The 19239-nt window shown below is 45.4% G+C and overlaps 1 protein-coding gene across 1 annotated transcript; it reads left to right on the top strand.

The window, feature by feature from the left end:
- Positions 1-1528: 1528 nt before the first annotated feature.
- LOC8040966 (alkaline phosphatase, tissue-nonspecific isozyme) lies at positions 1529-10015 on the top strand. The gene is made up of 5 exons (XM_042290117.1): positions 1529-1546; positions 3397-3571; positions 4330-4470; positions 7668-7958; positions 9593-10015. Exons 1-5 carry the CDS (start codon positions 1529-1531, stop codon positions 9862-9864), a joined length of 897 nt encoding a protein of 298 aa, XP_042146051.1. The 3' UTR covers positions 9865-10015.
- Positions 10016-19239: the final 9224 nt, after the last annotated feature.

The raw sequence follows: 19239 nt of genomic DNA, 5'->3' as shown, positions 1-19239 counted from the left end.
TGAACTAGTTCAGCAGTGCAAGAATTGGTGCATTCGATTCAACCGGAAGTTGTACGGCCGCTGCACTGGCGCGTTCGATTCATCGCAGTTCTGAACGAGTTTAGACCCAGTTCCTCAAAATCTTGCACCGGCTCCGGAGTCAGTTCAGCGTCCATGCAGAAGCAGACAAGAGCAGACGGTGCTAGCAGACGACACTCCTCGTCCGTCTGTGCTCGCGGTGCCATTTTTCGCAGCTCTTGCTCAAATGTCTGCGATGTGTAACAATAACGCCTATACTGAGGTTGCGTTTCCTCTCATTTATGATAATAACATAGCCGCGGTGGACGCGGAATTTAGATTATAACCGAGGGTAGGAATTTGATTGATTATGATATTCTGAAAGCGTTTTAGGCACCTGCTCGTGTAGATTTGGCTCCCTGTGGTAAGTGTTGAAATATTGGCTGACGTAAATTGTTTCTTTTTGATGCTATGTGGGGATCCAAAGTGTTGATATTCTTCCTTACAGACACGGGAAAGGTATTGCACTCTTGATAGTCCCCGACTTCAGTTGCTCTTGGGTGCATACTGACGACTCCGATACATTGCAGATGTCTGAGATTTAGTACATGGGCTCTCGCATGCCCCGTAGCTGAGCATAATACTGCATGCTTTGTCCGCTGGTATCTGTGGACGCCCACTAACGGGCCTGAGGAAAACGCCGAGAATCGGAATTGGCTTGGTAGTTCTACGCAGGTCTTTCTTGAGAATCAGAATAAACGCTTCAGCTTGACGCCAAAGTTACGGTCGATAACTGCCTTGGCCAAAACGCTATCGTCAGGCCTTCGTCTTCGAGGTGACCCGATCGCGCGCTGCCGCCAGTGAATCCCGACGCAAAATCACCCTGATGCCGCGAACCTATTGTCGAAATGCGAAACTCGAGAGACTAGGAGTGAATCTACTATTGCTAAATGAATGTGAAGGACACGAACGTTTATGGAAACGACAGGAACCGAACGGCCGTTAAAAATGCAGACAGAAACACGTTTCGTGCAGAAAACGTTTTTAGTACACTCGAATAAAAATTTTCACAGAAAAGATTCCGTTATTATACTTTAAAACTAAGGAAACACGAATGGTCTCATCAAACCGCGACTAATTAAATGTAGCATACAACGTGGCGTGGAGAAACAAGAGCCAACAGATGCAGACGACACCCTGCGCTTCCGCTCGGAAAGCCGATCACAGCGCCAGTCCTATCGCGGCGGCTGCACTGGTTCTGCGCCGCCGCTGCACAACTCCCGCACTCCTCTGAACTCGGACAGAACTGGTTCAAAACTTTCTGGCCGAATCGAACAGACCTATTATAAAGCCTGATTCACATGATGCGAATTTACTTCCGATTTCGCAAGTGCTTCCACCACGCTTTTATTTGCCACACGAGCGATGTCGCAACTGCGAGATCGCAAGTAAAATTACACCATGTGAATCAGGCAAAAGTGGTATTTATGCAATGTGCAAAACTCGTTGCACCTCCCCTTTAAAAGCAGACATGGACCAATTATTCAAAGTAATTAAGCTAAGTTACTGAATACTGACGTCAAAAGTAATTTGAGTAGAGCAGAAATTACTCATATTGAAAGTAATTGAGAAGACTACTAATTACCTTAAAAAAAGTAGCGAATTACTTTTGAAGTTACTTTTGAAGTTACTTTTATATGTTTTTTTATGGTAAAAAAAGTACAGAGGTTTTAATCCGTTAGCGAAATTGTGCTAGCCAAATATGAATGGGCTTGTTTTTTTTCACAGAAATGTTTTAATAGCTGGTTCTGCTTTTGAGTGCGTAATTGTTTTGTACTTTCTTGTTTGTTTGGTCAATGATGTGTACTGCGAATATGTCATTTCTACCTTGAGGTTTAGCACTGTCTGAGCTTGATTATTTAGACAGTGTTTGCTTGTTTACAGTGTTGCGTAAAGTACATCTAAAAAGTACTTAAGTAAAGTACAAAGAAAATTAGAGGTTATGTACTTCAAGTAAAGTAGTAAGTACACCGGGTACAATGTACTTGAGGTAACGTATACAAATACAATATATTTCAAGGTAAAGTGCAAGCACTGTTGACACAATCTTTCATGGGGTCCTTTCATTCCCTCTACAGTGTTTTTTTAACTGGCATGCATTGCTCCAGTGTGATTGGAAAAGCATCAGTTTTTTACGGAAATGACAGCAAATATTGTATAAAGTCAAGTCGCCACAAAACAGTTGTTTTACTCTCGCTGACGAGCTATTTGACACAATCAACTTATAAGGAACTTATTTCCATCGGTCTTACAGTCGCCATTACTTCACTCGGAGAAATGACCGGATGACGTCTCGAAAGAGCGCGTTTTCCCACAACGATACCGCCATTTTTTGTTTTCAAATTCGGGGAATGTACCTTGAATCCGGGAGTTTTAGTTTCCTTGGAAAATAAAAGTACATGTTCAGAGAATTTACTTGAAGTAAAGTACATTTTTTCTAAACAGTAGTATTTTAAGTACCATGTACATAGAGTACTTCACTACACTGCTCGTTTAATATTTTTCATATAAAAACGTTGGGGAAATTACTTCAGGTTTTTCGAACAATCTTTGAATCTGAGAAGATCTGCATATTCTGAGTTTTGGGAGGAAAGGCAACGCAAAAAGGTCACCTTTGCGTTGACCTTTAGCGCGCGATTCTTCGAGTACAGCACGAACTACGGGAGCACTAGATGAGTTTCAGAGCAGGTACTGCATTTTGTTGCCTCCTTCGAGTAAGGATGCAGTGTGTGCACCTCCTGGGGGTAGTGGGCGAGAGTTTCAACGTTGGGGAGACGCGGGGACCAGACCTTTCTTCAAATGGGTCAAGTATCCTTGAACTTCGGGACACAGAGAAACGCTAGTCTTCAGCGCTAATCCCGCAGTTACTCGGTCTCTCTTGCTTCGTGTCTGTTCGCTCCCCGCGCCTCGTAGCAGTGCCGTTGCAGGGGGAGGGGGGGGGCGAGGGAGAGGGGGGGGGGGGAGGGGGCGGGGGCCGGGGGCGGCTTGTGAAAATTTTGGAGGGTTTCGGACTCTCCAAATCATTTTATCCCCCCCCCCCCCTTTTCTACTCCATCATGCTTCCCCCTCTTTGCAAATATCAGCTGATCTTCCAACATCTTATCTCCTTTGCGCAGGAATGTTTGTTGATAGGCAAAACAACCACTAAAATTCGAAAGTAATTTGTAACTTGAGTAGAAGTTACTAAAAAAAAGTAATTAAAGTAAAATACTAATTACCGAAATAAAAATGTAATCGAAAGTTACTAAACTACTCAGAAAAGTAGTTAAACTACAGTAACCTGAGTAGAGTAGTTGAACTACGTACAAGTCTGTTTAAAAGTGGATAACGTCTCCCCAGGTTATCCTGGGCGGCGGTCTGGCCCACTTCAAAGACAAGCAGACGGGCGGCGGGAAGCGAGGCGACGGCATGAACCTCATCGAGGACTGGAAGAGGTCGAAGCAGAACCGAAAGTTCGTCACCAACAGGGAGGAACTGCTGGCCGTGGATACCAACGCTACTGACTACCTTCTCGGTACGCGGACATTGTGGAGACAGCATGAAAAAAAGCGTTTCTGCATCCTTCAACATTTTTCGGATGAGGTGGTTTCATGGATGGGCCTCAGGTAGTGCCGGAAGTCGTAAGCATGCAGAGAGAAAAGCGCATGTGAGAACGCTTGATAATTCCGTGGTGAAAAAAAGGGAACCGCGAGTCTTTGGATACACTGAAAAAAAAGAAAAAAAAGAAACAAGTCTAAATGATAATATAACTTTAAAAACAACCCCCAAAAAAACAACTGTTGGCAAAAAGCCGGATAAAACTCCGAGGGTTGCAGGAGCGAATTCTGTATCAACTTATTTATTCGAGCTTCGATTAACTCGCGACTCTTTAAATTTCGCACCTCGCGTAGCAAGAAAGCAGAACCGGCCGAGGTGAGACCAGTTCACAAGCCAGGTTGAGGTCTCCGTTTGAATGCCTTGCAGAGCGTCAAATGTCATGGTTCAGCTGCGTGTTAGCATTTACACCCTTAACCGCAGTTAAATCTGACCAAAGTCAGACTTAACTGCGATTAAAGGTGCCCCTGAAGTTATAGTTGGCCCTAACTGCTAACCATACTTAAGCGTGACTAGAGTTTCGGATGTCCGTCGGGCACCCTTAGCCGGAGTTAGTCCGACCTCAGTTGCACTTAACTGCGGTTAAGGGCGCCCGTGCAACCAGGGTATATCATCCGTCATCTTTGTTTCCAACCTCTGGAGAGAGTGATTCGATCTAAGTTCCTTCTCGGTGCCCAGGGCTGTTCGCAGACGATCACATGGCCTACGAACTTCACCGCCAGGAAGGTTCCTTGAAGCAGCCGTCGCTAGTGGACATGGTGACCACAGCTGTGAAGCTGCTAAGAAGAAACGAGAACGGGTTTGCCCTGATGGTGGAAGGTACATGGTGTTCGTTTCGGAGGGAACACATACCTAGAGTGAAAGAGAAATTGGGTCCTTTGTTTTCTGATGCTGCAGTGCTGCGTACTTTTGATGGACAAGAGAGTTGTAAAAGTTGCTTTATTAAAACTATTAAGTATCAATAACACTTGCTTTTGTTGAAATCAAAGTGTCTCAGAAATTATTGTATGTTTCCTAATGTATTCAACTGCGATTATAATTCGACCGAAGAAGTAACTAAGTAATGTCGCTGTTAGTTGGGAGCATCGAAGGGAGTGTAATGAGATCAGACTTGTGCCTATCTGAAATACTCCACTCAAGATACTGTATTTCAAATACTTTTGTTAGTAACTTGGCATCTTGCAAATACATTTGATCAAAAGTTTTTACTACTCTATCTTAATTACATTTCTTAGTATCCTGTACTTATCATCTCGAATGCGTTTTTCACTACTTAAAAAAAAAAAGTGTCGCCCAAAAGTTTTACGGGAATAGGAATCGGCACACCCCGGAGCAATGTTGAGCAGTGGTAATCTTGGAGGGGGAACGGCCGAACACCAGACAGAAAACAAGTCAGGACCAAAATTGCAGGCTCATAAATCCAACAAACGAACGAGAAGGAAATGAGTAAAAGATACCAGAAGACATATCGTGCTTCTGTTTTGCTTTCTATGTTTGAACCCGCTACCGCAAGTGTGTCAGCTTCTTTCGCCAGTCTCGCACTCCCGGCAACACTGTCTTCGCCCCCCCCCCCCCCCCCCCCCCACACACTTTTTCATAAGAACTGATATTGTAACAGCAGGGCAGGAAACAAGCTAGTTGAAGGATGAGTTCTCAATATGGAAACAGAGTTTTCCCAAAGTTGAAGGATGAGTTCTCAATATAAAAAAACAGAGTTTTACCAAAGTTGCAGACCTTTCTGAACGCGCTTCGTAGTATAGAGAAAAATAAACAAATGGTGAACCACGAGAAAAACTGAATTATTCGTGCTCCCCTGTGCCTTCAATTTTTGAAGTTCAGACATCTCCGAACGCGGCATTTGGGTAACCTGCTTGCGTTTTAGTTTAACTTGAACTCCTGATTTAGAGACTTCGGCGCTTAGTGAAACGATGCACCAAAGGTGCGTGATAAAAACACCACAAGTGGTGATTTTCTGCAGCGTCAACTCTTTTTACTTTTTGTAACATTCACCAGTGTGACACTACTCTCTGTACTTCGACTGCATAAAAGAGCACTGCGATTTCGTTTTATTTGCATCTGCTGATTGGAAGTTTAATATTCTAATGTCACTGAAGTTCATACAAATTATGCAATAGACCGATCTCACCAGCCAGTTTGGCCACGCCACCGCTGCCGCTGTGCATCGAGGGAGCTTTGGTCTTTTTACACGTGCGACAACCACGCTGGAGCTCTGCGCGTTCAAAGCAGGAGGCGGCACGAGCCGTGTCGGGCACTGCCACCCTCCTACTGCGTACTAAAGTTAAGCGCAGACCGCATGGCGCGTTTCTCTACACGCGAAAACGCGACGCGCTATGAACGCTCGCGCGGAAGCTGACACATGCAGACAAAGCCAAGCACCGCCGGCCGCGTGTTATCAGCGTTACCAGATAACAGAATTCTCAAAACGCGATGTAAGTGTTACGCAAATACTACAAAATGAGAATTAAATGAAAAAATAAGTAAATAAAATGGGTTTGTGTGTCAAAAGAAACACCTTTTCAATTTTTATATGGAAAATAAAAATGCTTTTGAACACTATTGAAATGTGCCGAATACGAAACAGCGTACTGTGCAGGATCACGTGATAGTTTGACCGACCCTCATTGGGCGAGAGCCGCTTCGACGCCTCGGCGCGCGCGTCTTGTTCTGGGTCGGCTAGAAACCAACGCCCCCGCGAAAACGCGCGCCCGCGCGCAGGAAATGACGTCAGTATAACGCCGACGCGCATGAATCGCGAGCAAAAACGCGCCATGCGGTCTACGCTTTGTGGCGGCTTCACGCTTGCGCCGGACGCTTGGTGAGATCGGTCTATGCAGAAATATCTTCCAAAGTAATTATTACATTACGAAGTATTTGTACTCTACTCAAGGTATTTTGCAGGGAAAGTACGTTGAATAGTACTCTAAATACTTTTTGAGGCAGGTATTTAGTCACTTATCTGAAATACTTTTGTCGAGTATCTTGTCCAACGCTGAATGAGATTCACGGATGTCAAGCGAAGCGCTCTTTTTTCTTTCTTGTTTACACCTTGCGGCGCCATCATGTGGCCCGGGGGGCGGGAAGGGGAGGAATCCCGGACAAACGCTCACCGGACAAGAGCTCACCGGACAGAAGCTCACCGGACAGAAGCTCACCGGACAAAAGCTCACCGGACAAAAGCTCACCGGACAAAACCTCACAAATTTTTTAACAGACCCGGACAAAAGCTCACCAGGAAAAAATTTCATGTTGGTCTTATAAAGAAACCAAGTTTAGAGAAAACGTCGATGAGCCTCCTTTTAGCGAATTCGGTCACCGCGAAGCGGCGTGTACGGATAAGTCAGGTGAGTTAACCGCAGACTGCCGCCGCGGCGGGAGCGCAGCAGGGGGTTTGGGTTAGCACGCGCACCAGTGATTCACGCGCGAAGTCGAAAAGCCTTTTTTAAATAGCGTCCCCATTTCGATAAACGGCATATCTCTAAACAGAGGCTCTGCTTTCTCTAAACCGAGCTTCAATAAAACGTACCCGTTCTCTAAAAGATGTTTCGACGAAATGGCCTTCGACGAAATGGCCTTCGATCAACCGTAGTAAACCCTTGCGTGGGATGGGGTACAAGTTTACCTAAAAATGGTGCAATGTCCATCGCGTCCGCATTTTATTTCAGCCCGTGTTTCGCCCGGGTAGTGAAAAAAAAATGAGGCGAGCTTTTGTCCGGGTCTGTGAAAAAACGGGTGAGCTTTTGTCCGGTGAGCTTTTGTCCGGTTACCGAAGGGGAGGGGGGGAGGTCAAGCTATTGCCCCCCCCCCAAAAAAAAAAAAAAAAATCTGCCTAGGAGTTTGCCGAGTTTATTAAACTATTTGGTCTTTTTTTTTATAATTCATTATAGGCGTATTTGTGGCACTCCTGCCCTGGTCTCACCACCGCGATGAGGGTATTAATATACGTTAATTCATTACTTCAATAAGTAATTGTCTACTGAAAATCTTACTGCTTCTAGGAGGTCGCATAGATCACGGTCATCACGAGAACCGGGCCGTCCTCGCTCTCCGGGACGCCGTAGAACTGAGCAACGCAGTGGCGGCGGCGATGGACCTGACCAGCCCCAAGGAGACCCTGGTTCTGGTGACCGCCGACCACTCGCACGCCTTCACGCTCAACGGCTATGCCCCGAGGGGCAACTCCATCCTCGGCAGCGGCGGGGTGTCCGAGAGTGACGGCATGTCTTACACGACTCTCTCGTACGCCAACGGACCCTCGACAACCAGGAGAAAGAACGAGACCGACACTGGTGAGAAGAACGCTGTCCACCAGTTACAAGAACCGTCCATGTCGTGCAGATATAGCAATGGCGAGAAACAGAAAACAAATTCAAGATCCGAACGGAGCGGGCGCTCCTGATCTCGAGCATGCGTCGTTGGTCTTTCCCACGCTGTAAGATACACTCTTTAGGTGAGGACACGGCAGGGCCGAATGCGCGGCGCGAGGAATCGGATAATGTTCGTTCGACGGGCATCCGAAAGGCTGCATCATTCCGCGGCCACCGTGCCCGTGGCTGACAGTGTCGCCGGCGGCCAAACGGCGAAACACTGTGATGGGAAAAAAAATTATCTCGTTGCCATGACACCACGGTACACCATGGTCTTTCTGCACGAGCGACAACCTCGCTGGAGCTCTGCGCGTGACGAGCACGAGGCGGCACTAGCCGTCTTTGCCATGCCCACGGGTCGACGAGTCATCTGCCGGCGCCGCCTGAAACCATATTGAGAGAGAGAAAGAGAGAGAGTGAAAAGCGAACTTATCTGCACTGCGCGAGGAGCGTGCTGTCCTCACCTGAAGAGCGTTATCTTACACCGTGGTCTTTCCTAAGACTGAGTATGCCGCGTGGTATTCGCGGTGAGAAGCTCCCTAGGGGCGCTTGTGTTTTCCTCACTCTAAAGCCCTTCATGTTTTAAAAGTAGCGCAACGTGCGCCGATGCACGAGGCACGTGCAACGTGCAGCCCTTGGGAAGATAATGGCGGCACAGCGCAGCACTGAGCTAGATTTCAGGCGCCATGTTCTTCCCAGAAGTGGTGCGCGGCACGTGTATCGAGCATTTCCACAACAATGAATGGCGCCACTTTTGCCAGGATAGAGGGGCTTTACTTCACTCTGGGTAGTGCACGTGCTACCCAAGCGGTTATGTTTTAATTTTCATAGTGCATAGAAGCTCGGCATTGGACGTGCTCGCACCAGCAGAGGAAGTTGAAGTATCCTCACTCTAGAATCTCTGTTGCGTCATTATTCGCAACTGTCGCGACCTATGGGGGGCACACTAGTTCCTATCAAAAACAACTGTAATCTGAATGATCGTCGTAGAACAGCAGTATGAGGTTGGGTGTGCGACGCGTAATTCTAATTTTCTGAAATACGAGCGATATAAGAGCCTTACCTCATTCTTGTATGTCAGGAAGGTGTAGGCAAGCAACTTACTTATGAAGCCTATCATTTGGGAGTTTGGGACCGTCGCTGAAAGTTGCGTATTGAAATCCAATTAAAAAGGGAAGAAGATCGAAAGATATTTAGGATGCTTGCACATGGTTGCCATAGAGCAGGCGACGTCTCTATTATCACTGAATGAGGACAATCAAAGGAACTAATTATTGCTGTTCTCTGCCACAGTAAAGACGGATCGCTGCTGTGTGGCAGTATTTTCTTACCTGAAACTCGGAAGATAAGTTCACTGTTTATTCTTTATTGTTTTCTGCTGTATTTAGACCCTATAGATTATATAAAGCAGTAAAGTTACAATTAGCTTCAGCATGTGATTTTCGCTTATCACCCCTCTATTTTTTTATCAAATTTACGATGGCAAACAAGATTCGCACTAAAATTAAATTTACAAGAGCAGACAACCCATACGTGGATCACCATACTTTCCGCAGAGTCGTCAGACTACCAGCAAGCAGTGCTGGTACCCCTGAAGCAAGAGACCCACGGTGGCGAGGACGTGGCTCTGTACGCTTCCGGCCCGATGGCGCACCTCGTCCGCGGAGTCCTGGAGCAGAACGTCGTGGCGCACATCATCGAGTACGCGGCGTGTCTTGGCGACGGCACGACCCGCCGCTCCAAGTGCCTCGAGTCCTCCTCTGCCCCGTGCCGACTGGACTTTGGCCTGTGGGCGGCGTTGGCCGCTTTCCTCCTGGTCTTTAGGTAGAACCCTCTCTTGCCTTGAGCCGCGCTCACACTGCTACTGCATCGTCCAAATGACACTCTGCAGACTGTCTGAGGCATGTTCCGTCCTCGTACGACGGCCCTTTTACGTTGGTCATACAAAAATCGGCAGCGACCTTTATCTGCAAGGTTCCATGGTTAAAGTATTTAAGGAGCGATCGTTTACAGTTTTTTTTTTCTCTAGAAGTTAGTAAACAGTCGTATCGGGGAGTGAATAAAAACCAATATTTTTTTATTAATTCCTTCGCTAAATTTAGCGGGGAAACAGACGGATCACGTGACATCAATTTCCACGTCAAGGCTAACGGGAAAACTGAATTGATGTATAAGTCCCGTGACGTCAGGTCACGCCATGTTATTTTTCCTTGAAATTCAGCGGGGAAACTGCATTGGCGTTTAGGCCATGAGACGCCAATTTCCCCGGTGAACTTAGCTTAGAGACTGTATTGGCGTGTAAGTCACGCTGTGTCAATTTACCGTTAAGTTTAGCGGGAAATGCAGGAACGGACGAACGGAAAACATGTTCGAACTTGCGGTTCCGTTAAAAAACATTTCATGCTTTAAAAAAGTGTCTGAAGACATGTTTGGAACATGTTATGCAGGAAGCAACCATGCTTCAAATATGCTTGAGGCGATCTTTCCGCCGCTGATTCATAATAGGGAGTTTTAGGGAACCGTTTTTGCACACCCGATACGGTACAATGGGCCCTCTGGTACGAACTGCGCATGCGCTACCATAGAAGACTCGCGCATCCGCAGTTCGTACCGGAGGGCCCGATGTACCGTGTCGGAAAAACGGTTCCCTAAAACTCCCTAATGTCTGCAGCGAACAGCGCGTGTCTTTTGTATGGTGCATGAGCAGTTGGAGTGCGGCTCGAGGGAACTCTCCAGGAGAGCTGCTATTCTTAGATAGTTCGCGAGGACTCCCCTTTTTGTTCGCTGTATCGAGGGCGCTCGCGGATGGCCCGGAGGTTTGTTGATTCCATAGAGTAGAAAGTTGCGAAAAGTAGGTCTATTCGTGCAGAAATCCGGGGATGAACAGCGCTGCTGGGATATAATTGAGGATCTGTTGGGATGAGCACGAAGGGGGGCACGTCCCTTCTGGAGAGACGCTTTGAATTTACCTTTTGCTCCCCAACATCTATTCTTGATTTTAAGCTCCAGTTCGATATATGTATAGGGCGCAGCCTCGTAGTTTCCCCGGAAAATGTATGTAGTGTTTAGATTTAAGTTGGCTGAACTTGAACGCGGTTCTGGTTGTTAGGCAACGTACAAATCTGGGGAACTTTTTTGTTGTTGTTAGACGTTGCTTTCACGCCGCCACTGGACTTACCTAGTTGCATTTCTTGAGGAAGCTTCTTTGCAATAATTGCATATTTTCAATTACAGTCTTTTCCATTTCACGGAATACCCGATACCCTAAAACTTGCCTTAGTGGAAGTTGGTTGGCAGCGATTCACACGACTACGATTATTTAATTATCCCTGCCCATGCGATATTTTTTTCGAAGATACACCTTTGCGAATGACGCTTTCTTATACTACTTTTGAGATGAGCAGCAATGTCGCAACAACCGTAGCGCGACGAATAATTAAGGGAACATAATTAGCTTTTTGACGACTAAAGAATTTCGCTGTACCGCCTTTTGAAGTACTATCGCTGACAATATGAGGCCGAAACAGTCCTCCATACTTTTATGTTGTACATGTCAGCTTTACAAAAAAAAAGAAAAACTGTAGTATTAAGTAGGAATAGAATGCGAACTTGAGGACCGATACCTCGGACTATTTGAGAAATTGAGAGATAACGGAGCTTTTTGGACGCTGAAAAGACCGGGTTCGGTGTTTCAGCTCATATTGTCAGCGAGGTATATCTTTGTTAAAATTGTTAGTATGTGCATATGACGCGTCTGTGAGAAGCGTTTCTTGTTTGTCTATTTTTGGGGAAGCTGCCCTAATCTTTCAATTTGGGGAACTTGTTCTCTGGCTGTCATGCGCGGCAAATACGGCTTGATATAAATTAGAGATAATGAGTTTACTCACTGATGCACATGCTTCCAGTGTAAGGTGCCCTTGATGCCCCCGAAGGATTGAGGGGATGTGCGCTTTACCGCGTTTGTTACACGTTCGCTTTTTTTTTTTGTGGGGTAAACACGCTGAAACGTTGATTTGGTGCATCAAAAAAGTTATTAGAGGACAAATATGAATACTGAGAACACGCAACTAATGAACGAGCTTCTAGTGCAAGCATAATTGGTGTCGGAAACACGGGGAGATGCAGTACAAGTTAGAAGAGTATTCTGTCGACTGGTCTCCTAACTTCGCAACTGCGTCTTGCTTTTATCTTCCGTGTCTATCGTGTGCCAAGTACCCTTCGTTCGCTGCGAACGGAGTGCTTTTCTGTGTTACTGCGTGATATTATGTTTTGATTTTAAATGTATTCTGGAACGTGACATTTTATGTTAAGTTTAAGAAAAAAAAAGTGTTAAAGCAAGTATGTTTTGGTTTTATCGCTTCATGTGACACGACTCAACAGAGGCCTTTTTAAGTACTCCAGGTTTTTAAACAGGTCATGTAAGATAAGTGCTCTCACTAGTCTTGTTTTCCGAGAGTTTGTGTAAGGACTTTGTTGGCGCCTGTCTCAGCGTTGCTTGTGTGAATATATTTCATTTTTGAAGTACTTGAAAGTATACGGTGTGTTATAAAGTGTAACGTGGATTGAATGCACATGATCCGGAATGCTTTTTCAGGAGCTAATAAACATACGCTCCTGTCGTCCTGCCTATTTTCTGTCCCTTCTACGTTTTGGTTAGTGCCACTAAATAAGCTACGCTTCAGAGTAACACAACTTGGCCATATTGTGGCTTAAAATCAAGGTTGCCAGTTCTTTGAAGCTTTATCTGAAATCACGGGAAACGCTTTTCCGTCCTACACAAATGTTTAAACAGTTCGGGACAAAACAAAGCGATATTGCATCAGCTTCCTAACACCGGATCTAATGCTGAGGAAGTCGCACTTTTGAATCATGACGGTCGGCACTTGCGTTTGCTCTGCACAAGCACCAAAATGGCGGCGCCCACAACAATGTCGAGGAACGGAGTGCCGACACTCTACGCGCAGCTCATTTAGTGGCCCAGTTTTGGTGCTTCTTTTCTACCCCAGTTTCAGGTTAATTCAACATGGTTAGCAGACGCTGATCCCGCTCCGTTCTGTACCCTTGCACTCACGCGTACTGTCGCGCCACAAGCTTCAGTGTATTTTACAACGCAGGAGAATTCGGTGACGACGTCCCACGTTTCCTCCATTTGCCAAGAAGGATAAGTTTCGTGGTGTTATTGTTTTTCGAGGTTTTATGTCGCGATGGGCTGAAAGAAGGTAGTACGATTATGTTTTGATTTAGGTGTATCCTGGAACATGACATTTTATGTCAAGTTTAAAGTTAGATAAATATGTTAAGTGAAAAGAAGATAGGTTTTGTCGCAGAGGAGAGTTGACATTTAAATCAAAGGGGATTGGTCAACGACCTGAGCGTTCGAGTCATCTTTTATAACAGAGAACAATGCTTTATTTTCATAAGTACCACTTCCCGAAGCACAACTAACGAACCAGTTATAAGCCTCAAGGGCTTGTGAACCTAGCTCGTTAGGTGGTGAAGTCACAGTATTATACAAAATTAGGTATATCTATTTACTCTCGAAAACACATTTAAAAAAAACTCGAAAATTTTAACAAGGGATATATTCAAAAAACAAATGAACAGAAATACTTTGCTACATGAAAACACAATAAAGAAAGAAAATGCCAAAGCATTGTAATAATTTTCGCAGTACTTTTTTAAGTTTCTTTCTAGATGTTATAAACCACTCCAATAATCGCTTTCTGGGCTCTGCCATCTTTGTCCACTGGGCTGTTGAAGACGTTCTGAGCGTGCGCATAGCTATCCTACACGAAATATGAGGCACCGCGCATGCGTACCCAGCCCAGTGACTTAGCGTTTTCCGCCTGGGTGATAAGCGCTGGAAAGGTCTATAGAAAGCAATGATTCAGGTAGGTTCTTGAAAGCATATGGGTATATAGTGCATACGCGTACGCTCACCATATCTTGTTTTGGTTCACGGTACATCAAAACGATGTGATGGTCTCATCGTTCACTTCTGCAGATATGAAGTTTTAAGCATTGAATTCCAGAAGTGCCGGAAGACGACTCTTTCTCTAAAAGGTTCTTCAAAAAACGGTAGTTGAAGTTCACGAAATATATACGTTTTTAATAAGACATCTGGCCTATCAAACGCAGCATTTCCAAAATATATTTTAATAAGGCATTTGCGCTGACGCGCCAAAAAAAAAAAAAAGAGCAACGTGAAAAAATGGTTATGCCGTAGCATAAGTAACTATATGCCAAGGCATGTGTTATCATTTTTTCTAACAGACATGACACGGTCCTCAATCGTTTCCCAAATTACGTTATATCCGTACACTATGAAAAATTACTGTCGAAGTAAATTCCCAGGTATTTTACATATTTCACACACTGAAAAGGTTGGCAGCCACAAGGACTACATGCAGGGGCAACTATGCAGCGCTGCGGTATCTGATGATTGCCCTTGCTTGAGCGGGGCCTAAAATAAACCAGTTTTGTCTTCGAAGCATTCACTTTGAGTAAGTTTCAATAAAACCAGTTCATTGGGGAAATAATATATTTTTGAAGTTTTTGAACGGCAACGTGATAACCCGAGTTACATGACATCAAAACCGTACTGTCTCCGTGTGGGTACATCCCAAAGCCTGGCAGATCACCACGAGACGCGGCTGCCGAAAGTGAAAACGTAGAGCGGCAGACAAGAGGCACGCGTCGCACGGGTCGAGCGAGCAACGATAGCGGTAAAAGCGGTAATAGCTTCCAGCGCACCAAGAGGCGCAATGCCGAAGCCTGGGAAGCGCCGAGCGAAGTGCGTATACACACCGGAGTAGGCCACGCACCCTCGCCCTTAAGGCCCGTTCACACTCTTGCGACCGAGTACGACTGAGAGAGACGAGATTTCTTAAAACTTGTTAAATGTTTTTAGAATGAGGGAACACACTGGGCATTGTGGCGCCATCTATGCGGTTACCCTGGAACTGCATTTCACAAGAGCGAAGGTTTTGCGGGATTTCCGAGGTCAAATGTGCGTAATACCCATAGAGAGGCTCGTTTATAACAATGACAAAAGTTTTTCGAGCCAAAAAAAAAAGGATAATGCGCGAGAAATAAAAAAAAATATGCCGGACTGCCGAGTTTACACTGCTTCCCAATAGATGGCGCCAGTCTGTTTTCTGGTTTAAGAAGTTTTAAGGAACCTAGGTTTAAGAGGTCGCAAGAGTGTGAACGGGCCTTTAGGCTGACTTCCAGACGGCGCCTTTCATTTTCCCCCGATAGAACATGTAGTTCCCGTGATCTGTGCAAGTTTTTTGTTTCGATCAACGTATTTGCAACTTTTTGGAGGGCACAAAAATGGGGTTCGTATTCTTTTCTATTTTAAATTTTGAATGTGTGCCAAGATGACCGACGATATTGAATATATGTACATGAACGCCTCCTGATCATGGAAAAGAAGGTGAGCGCGTATAAAACCGGCCAATTCTCGACCGGCTCTTTTCGGGCGTAAAGAAAACTAATTTCGAGTCGCAAATTGTGTCCTACGTAGTTGGGCTCGTATAGGTCACTTTCAAATAGAAACTTCCGCGAGCTTAAATACCTTATTTTTTTTTGTTGCTATTTTGAACTCGCGTTTCAGTGATACTTCTTTTTTTTTTTTTGTGAATGTTTTCAACGTTTTCAGAGGAAGTCTTTATAATATATCGCAGATAAAATTTCTGGCCATTCTTGGTCAGGTTGAGGTTTTTTTATTATCACCTTTTTTGTACATAGGGATAAAAATTGCAAGAATTAGTCAACTAACGTACCGTGCAGCTTTGATGCTTCTACCGAATTAAAAAGAATAGTCATAGTTATCTATTTTTTTTATCGAACCGCACTTGATCAGTTATTCTTATTTCTTTCATCTATTTATTTGAGTCGTTGACCTTTGTTTTTATACCTTATCTGGCAAGCCATAAAGTACTGATCCGCAAATTTGTCAGATATCACTGCGACTTTCATGCTAATCTCAAAAAGTTTTATATTAATATGATCAACACAGGACAAAACCAATTTGTCGCCCAACAACTCTTCCAGAGTTCGTGCCTGCATTACGCTATCGATACCGTAGGTTGCCATTAAAGTAAAATTGTCGCATACGATATGGCTTGAGGAATCCTTGCTATTTATATGAAAGTCACCTACCAAACATAAATGGCTTATCGGGCTAAGTTCCGATAGCGCTTTATCCAGTTCTTCAATAAACACGCTCGCGTTACTTGACGGCAAATCGTAGACCGAGATGAGGACGACAGAAAAATCTTGGCAGCTTATCTGGAGACCGATGGACTCGGCATGCGTCATTGTTATTGTAACCTGACCTGCGTACGAAATGTTTTTGACATAAACACATATTCCTCCTCCTCCCCCCGCTCCCTCCCCCCTCCCCCCTCCCCAACCCGACGCTCTTGTAAATGCTAATCGATCATAACCAAAAATAGTTCGGTCACATTTGGGTGCTCCCCATCGCAGGTAATCAAGTTCAATCTTCCACCTACAACATGCCGCTACATTCAATCTATAATCCGGAGAATTCGGGGGGGGGGGGGGGGGGGTAGTGCAGGCTTGGGGCAAGTGGGGAGGAGGCCCGCGCAGCAGAACCAAGGGATCCAGGGTAAAATATCCAGCTCTGCCTGTTTCGATCTGGATGGGCACTGTCCCGGCGTGCGGTCCCCTGGGTAATGGACGTTAAAAACAGCAGGCTGGTAGTCGTACCACGCTGGCAAAACGTCTCATCTACCGCGTGTATCAATGTCGACCAAAACTTTGGCAGACAATCCTCACCCTGTTTGCACGCCTAATGGTGCTATATCCTGTATGTTAGTATATGTTTGTGTCCGGCTAGCAGGCAGGGAAGGCAGTGGCGCTGCTTTCCCGGGACTTCAAAACACCTACAGACGATTGCAAACGAGGCATCTGGCCGCCGCCATGTTCTTGCTCGTGTGAGCAAGCACGTGCACGTGCAAGCCAGCCAAAGCTACCTTCACGCGCATAATGCACGTGCTTGCAGACATGGGGCACCATGCGCGCATCGATGCGTCGATTCGTGATCATCAACCAAAGCTATGCACGTGCACTAGAAATAAAAAGAAAGAATCCTGCAGGCCCGGCGGATCTCGTTGATTATTTCTTATCAAAATATTAGCTGAGCTGATACGTACATCTCGAATCATTTTACATTGGGTCGACCACTTCAGAAAGTCAGCGTCAAATTAACAGGAAGCAGATAACGGGTAAGTGGACGGTCATACAAGCTAATGCGTTTTCGTGTTCTGGCGGAAGGCTGACGTGTCATTCGTTGTTTTGGGGCAACACGGCGGTGTTCATAAGCGATTTTTATAGGTACTTTCCTAGTCTTGAGAATTACTAGTATTACACGGTCACGACTAAGCTTCGTGTTTGAAAGTAAATCTTGCGGAAGATTTAGAGCGGCAACCGACATTTCCCCCGAATTCAGTTTCCTGGGAATCGTCTCTTAGCACGAAACATCGGCTGTAACTCGCAGCCGACGCTACGAGCTGATGGGAGCGAGCAATGAAGCAGCGTCGAAAGCGCATGTCACTGGGCCTTTTCTGTTTATGAAAGGTTCAGCGGCGATAGAACATGTGCGGAGCCATATGGAACACGATGATGGTGCACTTTTGATGCTGTCTGATTGGTGCCATCAGCTCGTAGCGTCGGCTGCGTCTGGACTTCAGGTGAAACAAAGTATAGAAGAATCATTTTTAGCCTTTACCTCGCGCTTCGACTGTGTTCATGATTGATGCGTTCCGGCAACTGTCTTTTTCCTTAAAGAAAACTTGCATCAATTTGTTAAAAAAAAAAAACGATTTGGAGGTGAATTTGAGAGTGTTTTTCCCCGTGAATATGACGTTCCTTTTTCCTGAAGATGTAACAAAGCGGAAGAAAACAAGAAAACGTCCGACCAGTCGTCATAAAAAGGATCTTCTATCCGCGAAGCGCGTGTCACTCGTGTGGGCAGCGCGTACAATTACAAGCTTGCCAGGTATATATACATTCCCCCACCCTGGTACTCGTCTTGACATCTTTTTTTGACCTTTTTGGAAATAGTCAAAAGTCAAATTTGGGGGTTTTACGTGCCAAAACAACGGCGGGCATTTAGCACGCCCCAGCGGAGGACTGAGGATTAATTTCCACCACCTGGGGAACTTTTGACGTGCAACCGCAAGCTCGGTTACACGGCGCCTTCTCCGCAATAAGCCTCCGTCAGATTGCGGGCACCTCGGTCGGGATTCGAACCCGCCACATGGGGATCCGTAGGGCGACGCTCCCGCCTTGGAGCCACCGAGGTGGCTTTTTTGGAAATAGCGACTGTGCGTGTGCGTAGCTTTGATAAACGCTAAATATGCGTGAGAGCGGAGATTCCGAAAATTGCTTTTATGACGTAAAGCTCCGGGAAGGGGAGGGGCTTCAGTGGTACTTCGAAAAATGATTTTCTGCCACGTCCGATCAACAAATTGAAAAATAATTTCGATAGTCGTGATTCTGGAGGACATTTGAAGACGATTTAAGTGTTTTTACTCAAATACAAAAATAGCTTCAATATCCCTATAAAGGGAGCATGATAAATTGAAATTTTAATACCCGCATAACGTTTAATGCGCCAAAAAAAAAAAAGAAAAAAAGCTCATAGTACACGGAAGTTAAAAACCTTCTTTTCGGCACGAAAATCTCAAAATAGAGAGGATTGCAAGCAAAGCGACTGGCCGCCGCCATGTGCCCGTGCAATCGCAAACTTGACAAAGCTATGTCCACGCGCAAGTTGCACGTACTTGCATACACAAGGCATCATTCAAGGCGCCATGCTTACAGTTGTCAATAGTGGACTATTTTTTTAGCTTCTTTTCTTTTGAACACGCTCTGCCTTTTCTCTGTGATGCATCCGCACTGCCCGAGCACGTCAGCCTGCCCCAGCTCATGCATTGGACGCGAGCCCTGCGACCCTCGGACGTATGCGCTCGTCGACAATCAATCCGTTGACGAGTATTTGGATTCGTGTTCGTGGCCAATACGGGCCGTGACGGCACTTATCATCACTTGCGAATGACAAGTTATATGGTGTGCTTAAAAATCACGTTTTAAGTTTGGATAACATAAATATTGGAACGAACATAAAACACAAGGACAGACAAGGCGATTTCTCAACTGGCAGCAGGCATTT

This window comes from Ixodes scapularis, unplaced genomic scaffold (genome assembly GCF_016920785.2).
Source record: "Ixodes scapularis isolate PalLabHiFi unplaced genomic scaffold, ASM1692078v2 PGA_scaffold1__304_contigs__length_218370807, whole genome shotgun sequence".
Taxonomy (NCBI): domain Eukaryota; kingdom Metazoa; phylum Arthropoda; class Arachnida; order Ixodida; family Ixodidae; genus Ixodes; species Ixodes scapularis.
The sequence above is the reverse complement of the archived record's forward strand: the minus strand, read 5'-3'. Positions and strand labels throughout refer to the sequence as shown.

Bases quoted from the DNA above. Each gene is read 5' to 3' on its own strand.
- LOC8040966 (XM_042290117.1), top strand. The intron at 3,572-4,329 runs GTACGCGGACAT...CTCGGTGCCCAG, and splicing joins CGCTACTGACTACCTTCTCG to GGCTGTTCGCAGACGATCAC. The intron at 7,959-9,592 runs GTGAGAAGAACG...TACTTTCCGCAG, and splicing joins AAAGAACGAGACCGACACTG to AGTCGTCAGACTACCAGCAA.